We start from the raw sequence: 8,166 nt of genomic DNA on the forward strand, positions 1-8,166 counted from the left end.
TCGCTTTTAGCTTCTCAGATAGAGTTCTAAGTTTGAATCTAACTTAGGTCTATATTTTCTTCATCTTACCTTATAATTAAAAAAATTAATACAAAAAGTAAGAATATAAAATTGTAGCTTATAATATCAATCAATTAGCGACGAATGTTGACAACTAAACATTGTCACCATGTCATTGAATAATCAGCTAGTTTTCTCTTAAAAATTTTTGTCAATGGGTAAAGTCTTTGTTTAGCTATTCGAAACACGTTTGATCATGTTCAAATACAAATTAAACGCGCTATAGTCATCTTGGAGTAAAAAGTCACTCCTCCATTTAGCTCATAAATCAATATTAAAAAGTACTATTTGATTTTGTATAAATATTTATTTAAACATCATTTTTTATTTTTTATTTAATTATACTTCCTCCACTCTGAAATACTTGCTATATTATAGTCATTGACACTTTTCATCTTTCAAGCATATTTTATATATTGTAACTTATATGTAAAAAAAAATATTCAAGTGAAATCTTGTTTAAATCGTCTGATCTCAAACCTTCATAATATTAATTTTTTATAATTTTTACATTTACACAGCTCAATAAACACAATAGATTGCATAAAAGTTAAATATAAAAAATATAATAAATGGCAAAAAGAAAATTAGCACTTGTCAAAGTAAGTCGCTTTCCCCTTACCCCTATTCATATTATCACCAGTAGGAACCTCCCCCTATTGCTCATACACACAAAACCTCCCCTGATTGTTCATACACACATTGACACAAGCTTTAATTATAATTTTCTTCTCCGTTTATTTTGGGAAGTGTATTATAATACTTCCTCCATTCAATAATACTTGCTACATTTGATTTTTTTAATACGTAATCTAGTTAGTTATTTTGATCATTTGTATATTGAACTAAACATACATAAAAATTATAAACAGTTAATATTATGAAAGTATGCGATTAGACGATTCAAACAAGATCCCACTTGGCTATATTTTTCCTTATATGTTAGCCGCAATATATAAAATAAGTTTGCATGATATTTAGTGCAGTGCTTTTAACCGTAATGTAACGAGTATTTCAGAACGGAGTAAGTACTCCTAGTATGCATAATAAGTTTGATCTGAATAGCGAATAACATCAAACGAAACTATAATTTAAACAAGTTGGTCTAAATTTTTGTTACTCAAATTTAATCTAAAATTAAAGGGATTGTCGTATCTTAATTTGAATTAAATCAAATTAAAAGTAAAATTTAAACGACTAAACGAGTTGGTTTAAGTTTAATCTAAATAGTAAATCACATCAAACCATAAGTTAGATTTTTATTATTTAACAAGGCTTTGGTCAGCTTTTTTGTAAAAAAGGAGCAACAAGTATACAACCCAACCATTTTGTTAGAATTCATTTCTCATAACAGCAAAGCCATTTCCTTACAAATTGGCGTATCTTCGCAAATCTTTTTAATCAAAGGCTTTATTATTGTTTTACGGGTCATTAATATTTATATTTATATGTATATAAATGAAATTCTATTTAAAATTTATGCCTTATTTAGTTTATTTACTTTTTAAAAAAAAGTAATTAGTTAAAAAACAGTTTTAATCGGTATTAATCCATTACAATCAACAAAATTAATCAAATATAAATTATAATAAGTAAAAATGAGTTTCAATAAGTAAAAATTAATTTTAAAGAATACAACTTAGTTATGATTAATTATTGAAAATCAGTTATAATTAGTAAAAAATTTTTGATTGGTAAAAATCAATTCTAACCGGTTACAATTAATAAAAAATTGTTTTAATCGGTAAAAATTAATTTTAATCAATTAAAATGAATTAAATCATCAAAAATTAGTTGAGCTATACAGGAGCTTAATCAAATTTAAATACCAAAATGTAGCATATGCCCCAAATCATAATTAGACGAGATTTTGTCCATAGCTCCACATGACCACATCACAACCAGTCCCCTATTAATAAATTCTTACCATTTTACTAATCCATTAATCAACTTCCGCATAAATAGTCATCTATCCTAATTCTTTTGTATAATAATAATAAGGTCAAGCTTCCTCCTTATTCGCCAATCCATTTTTCTTCTTCTTTTCTTCCTCTTTCTTTGGAGTTTTTGTAAACAAAAAGAATGGCGCTTTCTAAAGCTGCATCTGAATCTGATGCTTCTGTTCATTCCACCTTCGCTTCTAGATATGTTCGCGTTTGTCTTCCTAGGTATTACAATTTCTTCGACGTAATTGATCAAATATTATATTTTATTTTAGGTTTTTGTTGTTCAAATTGCAATGATCTTCATCGATCATTTGTGCATTTGATTACATTTTGTTTTAGGCTTTTGGTGCTAAAATTGCAATGATCTTCGACGATCATTTGCGCATTTGATTATTTTTTATTCTGATTGAGTTTGCGATTCGAAATGTTGCGTTTTTTCGATGCAAATGAAAAAAAAGGTTTAAGATGCCGGAACAATCGATTCCGAAAGAAGCAGCGTATCAGATAATAAACGATGAGTTGATGTTGGACGGAAATCCGAGATTGAATTTGGCGTCATTTGTGACGACATGGATGGAACCAGAGTGCGATAAATTAATGATGGATGCCATCAACAAAAATTATGTTGACATGGATGAGTACCCTGTCACCACTGAGCTTCAGGTATATATCTATTCTTCTCCTCATTCTACTTCAACGATATTTTAGTTTTTAATCGTTTGCTTCCATATTGCGTGATTGATTGGCAGAGTCCAATGCAGATGCTTGTTTCTTTACTAAAGTAATTAGTAAAATTTATAAAAAAAAAAATTAAGAGTTTTGGAATTGTATTCTCAGACTATATAGTATTGAACTATGGATAATAGTATAATTCTATAAAAACAAAGGACTATTAACCTTCAGTTGTAATGTTTTTCAAAGTTTACAGGAATAAAAATTATAAAAGAAATTGTGTATTACAATTTGATCAACGAATATCCAAATATCTCATAGCTTCCGCCTTAAGCATACGATAATCATAGTATCCTGTATTCCTGTTACCATATTATTATTGTTGCAGTATGCCATTTAGTTTCGACTAGCCTATAGCCAATAACCTTTGAAACCACATTTTTACGCTAACTTTTGGACAAATTTAACAAGATGTTAAATTTCTATATTTTGTGTTAATATGTTAAAAATCAATTTATTTTCAAAAAATTAATAATTTTTTAAAAAATTAATAATGTTTTGTTGATAAAATAAAGAAGATCTGCCGCTTTCGTTGCATTGTTTGATTTTATCTTGATTCTCGCATACTAATTTTTACATGAAGTGAATAATTTTTTGCATATGCAATTTGTACTTAAATTTCTCACAATATCAAATTTTAAAAGGATAAAAAAAGCGTATGATAGATTTTTATATTGTATATTGACAGTAATAATAACTAAATAAAAAAAGTATCAAATAAATACAATTTAAATATTATATCTTTTGGAACATCTAAAACATACAATTAAAATACTTGTAATTAATTATTAGTGTGAGACCATAAAAGTGGGTGAAAAACTTATTTTAATTTCCTATATGAATGATACGAAAAATAATATTGTGGACAAGATCAAAAAAATATAATAAGTGTATATTAATTAAATAATCACATAAAATTTTTTGGTTGAAATACTCAATATTATCAGAGAAATATATCACTTTCTAGCATTACTGCCAAAACTGCAACGCCAAATATACTGTATATCTTTATCAGTATTTTTGTATTTTTGTAAGAGACCATATTCGTTATAAAAAAGTGCAAAATTGTTTTACTACCAAGTGGAGTACACGATTTTCAATGAGCTTTGTTGAATGGGACATAAAACTTGGCAATAAATCATTATAAGAGGACAAAATAAATAACAATAAAGTAAGTAAAACAAAAAAAATAAATTAAAATCCTAAAAGTCCCTTCCTATCACATTCATCCACATAAAATTGATTTACCAATATTACAAATCACGGTTATTTATCAAGATTACCTCTTTAAATAAACAATAACACTTTTAAGCTCAGGAGAGGGAGATAAATCTTTTAAAAAGACTCCCTCTCAAAGACAAGAAAGAGGTCTCAAACAAATACTTCACGAACATATAGTTAGTACTTTAGTTCCTAGTTCCTACACAATGATCTTCCTTCTTCGAGATAATTAGCTTTTTACCAGGGACAAAACATTTGTTGGAGAGTCAAGAAAGTATGACTCTTAAGTGGGATGCAAGGATCCTTGAGCGTGTCCATAACGAATTGACTATCTGATAATTGTTTGCACACTTAATGAAGTTTTGAATTATTTAACCGAGTTGAATTTTTTTTTTAAACTCAACTTAGTTAAAATTTTAAGTGGAGTAATAACAGAGGTGCAACTAAACCTGAGAAAACGATCAATCGGTTGGATTTTTAGATGGCATCAATTTCGGTCGAGTCATTTTTGTATTGGGTCAGTTTTAAATCGGGTCATTTTTAGGTCGAATCACTCTAAATTTGGACGGATTCGTATAGACCTAATGAGTTACCATTTTATTTTTCATTAGTTAACTTTTTAAAAATTTGTGGGATTTTTTTTATTTTATCATCGAATTTGAAAAAAGATTATCTATTTTTCGAAAACTTTATTTACTATAATGCCTAGTCAAATCACAACAAAATAGCAACATATTTTTAGATGATCAAACAATAATAATTCTAAATAAAATAACGTTAAAAATTTTAAAATGCATCATATTGCAAAAAATATATCTAAATGACTCAAACATAATACAAAAAATTAAACATTAATTGCACAAAAGTAAAGCACATGTTAAATAAAGAAACATTAGTTTTTTTTTTTTTTTGTGTGCCCAAATGGAGAAGTTTTACATTTTTTAATAGCTGCACAACCTAACGGGTCAATCCTGACCTTAACTCGACCGACCGTTTTTTTAAAGGGTTTCTCGGATTTTGTCATTATTCGGGTTGGGTACAAATTTTCGAAGTTCAACTTAGTTTTTTCGGTTCAATTTCAGATCAATTTTTGGGTCGAATCACAGGTCTAGGGGCAACAAATGAGGTAAAATAATTTTACAAGTCGATAATATATAATATTAATCTAATGTCGAGTTAGTTTTGATAGGGTAGACTTTAGGAGTGGAATGCACGCTATAGTACTCTCATAATACTAAAAAAATTTGTCTATTAATTGACTGTTATTAAAAAATATTTTACAAAATAAATCCCCAAATAATTTATAATTCATTATAATATAAAATAAATTAATTATAAAATTATGAGAAAGAAATTACTTCGCTAAAATATTTAAGAGTAGGAAGAATTAAGACAACAAATGAATCTGGAATTTGCTAAAAATAGATGATTTAAAATGAATTAGCTTAAGGTTTAGACACATCGTACAGGATATAATATACTTCTATATCATCAATTCATCATTATTGTGTTGTCCTTAGATAATTCACCATAAATACAATTATTACAAATTAAAAGTTAAAATAAAAAATAAAAACTTACTTAAATTTATATATTTTTTTTATATTTTTCAACTTTTTTATAATTTAATTTTTTTTGGTGTTTGCTTATTTAGTTTTATGCAATATCACTTGTTGTATAGGTAATTGCCTTGATGCATTTTTAGCCAGCACTTTCAAAAATTGGAATTATTTATGTTTAATCAAAAGTTACAATTATTATAAGGAAATTAGTAAATTTTTAGATATTTACAAGATAATTTTCTAAAAGAATTGATTAATTTATGTTTAATTTTTAAAAATGTACCCGCAAATATTTGAATATAGTGAAAAGATTTACTTCAAAGAATAAAATTAAAATTAAATGTCCAATATCTGATTTGAGGTAATCTAAAATGATCCGAGCTCTTTGAATTGAAAATCCAATCATAATTATTATTATCATCCAAAATATCAAAATTTTAAATACAAGTCGATTCGTTATCCTATTTTTCCTACCCATCACTATTTAAATTTGCGCAGTTAAAAATTGACCATCAAGTCTTGCTTCGGTGATTTCGGAAGGAATGGGATTAACTTAGTCGAATTACCCATACTTTCGATATTTAATCGGCGATTGATTTCTCTTTCAAATGATGGTGCCCAGCCCACTAATGCTTCCTCAAATAGCTAATGTGTATTCTATGAACACTACGCCCTCGCGCCCTGTGAGAAAAATAATTTAGTTAGATTCTAAAGAAAAGAAATCCAATTCTGAATCCAAGTATGTACTGCAAATTTGAGTTAGGGTCAAATGTATCCTAAATTTTAATTTTCACGATCAGAATTATTTTCATGTGATACTCAACATACAACAAATTATTGATAGCATAAATGATTGATGTATCAAATTTGTAAGTTGTAATAACATAAGACATACCTAACACCTTTTCTGTTGATTTTATTGATGAAATATTGAGGTTGGACTAATAATAATTGGTTTATGTGATTATTTGGGGAGCAGAATAGATGCGTGAACATGATAGCCAACTTGTTTAATGCACCACTTGGAGATTCAGAGGTTGCTGTTGGAGTAGGGACAGTTGGGTCCTCAGAGGCCATCATGCTTGCTGGGCTCGCTTTCAAAAGAAGGTGGCAAAATAAAAGAAAGGCTGCGGGTTTACCTATTGACAAGCCCAACATTGTCACTGGTGCCAATGTTCAGGTAACTTTTTACTTCAAAATTCAAATTATTAAAACTATTACCACAACCTCAGTGGGGGAACTTGACCAAATATTTGAGGAGGCAAGATTTCATAATAATAAAGGGTCTGAATAGACTAAATAAAATTAACATCTACTTAAAACCTTTATTTTAAAAAGGTCCTCTTACTACCACAAAAAAATTAATTGAAATAATCAAAGTTGTGCTATTTACTTTTCCAAACCTTTAGTTATATCTATATAGTTTATCGATTTATAATATTCAACATGACTCCCGTTAAACAAATCTAATTAATTTTTTGTGTACTACTTCATCCTATTTTGATTGTCTACTTTTGACCAAAAAACTTTCACATAAAATTTTCGTAGTAAACTAAAAAGAAACACAAAGAGTACTAATTAAAATTATTTTTTTACTATCATAATAAATGTAGAGTAAGTTATTAATAATCTTCTTATGAATACATAAATGCTTGATGCCCAAAAAAAATTTCGATAAGAATATATATGAATAAATGTATACTATTTAAATTAATAAATCTGTTCTCGAGTTTGTATTAATCTAAACATATACTACCGACGTTTAAGTTTTAATTGTATTTTATACTTAATTTATAAGTTAAAATATTATCAAGTGGATTTTATATCATTCATCTCAATGCATATATTATTAATATATTTTTATAATAATTTTATTATATATAGTAAGATATATTAAGAATTGAATTAATAATGAATACTATGAAAATTCATTTAAAATGAAACATATTATAGTATGTTTTGTAATTGAGTTTAATGGAGTAATAAAAGGCAAAAGGAATTTGTTTGGCTGTTTATGTAGAGTCCAAAAGATATTAGTTAGTAACATATTATTCAATAATTTAAAAAAATTGAAGTTAATTAGAATTGGATGCATTGGAGTTTGATCCCAGGACCATGAAAATGAAAACCACCTTCTACCCAAGTGAGCTAATAATGTATAACATTGCATGTACATAACGTAAAACGGTAATTATCCAAATTCTTGGGGCTCGCCTCTATTGAAGTTCCGCCACTGCACAACACTTTCACTTTCTATATTTTTTGTCTGATAAATTCTACCCAAATCCTCATGCTCCACCCTTAAAAATATTCAATCTATCTTTCTATATTTGCTACATTTTCTTAATAAAACTACAGTTTATAAATAATCACTCTTTATTGTTGGAAATACTTCACATGTGAGACAATATCTCATATCGATAAAATAGTGAATTATGGACTTGCATATATATTTGGATGAGCTAATTCTCCAGCTACCATATGATTTTGGAAAACAATGAACCTCACCAAGTGTATGTGCAAGTCAACGCACTTGACCCATGGGTTTGTGGGCCCAAGCCCACGGTGTCCCGTGTCCACACGTGTGGGCGACAGTGAGATTATATGACGAATTGTCACCTCCTAATATGGTATCAAAGTCGTAA

General features: G+C 27.7%; 1 protein-coding gene across 1 annotated transcript in view; it reads left to right on the plus strand.

Moving 5' to 3' along the window:
- Window positions 1-1,936: 1,936 nt before the first annotated feature.
- LOC130805050 (glutamate decarboxylase) overlaps window positions 1,937-8,166 on the plus strand; it is a 13,038-nt gene continuing 6,808 nt past the window's right edge. The window contains exons 1-3 of the mRNA XM_057669649.1: window positions 1,937-2,228; window positions 2,465-2,669; window positions 6,501-6,701. Coding sequence (XP_057525632.1) covers window positions 2,143-2,228; window positions 2,465-2,669; window positions 6,501-6,701 — 492 coding nt within the window. The 5' untranslated portion in view covers window positions 1,937-2,142. The remainder of the gene's footprint in view (window positions 2,229-2,464; window positions 2,670-6,500; window positions 6,702-8,166) is intronic.

The sequence above is a fragment of the Amaranthus tricolor genome, chromosome 2 (assembly GCF_026212465.1).
Source record: "Amaranthus tricolor cultivar Red isolate AtriRed21 chromosome 2, ASM2621246v1, whole genome shotgun sequence".
Taxonomy (NCBI): Eukaryota; Viridiplantae; Streptophyta; class Magnoliopsida; order Caryophyllales; family Amaranthaceae; genus Amaranthus; species Amaranthus tricolor.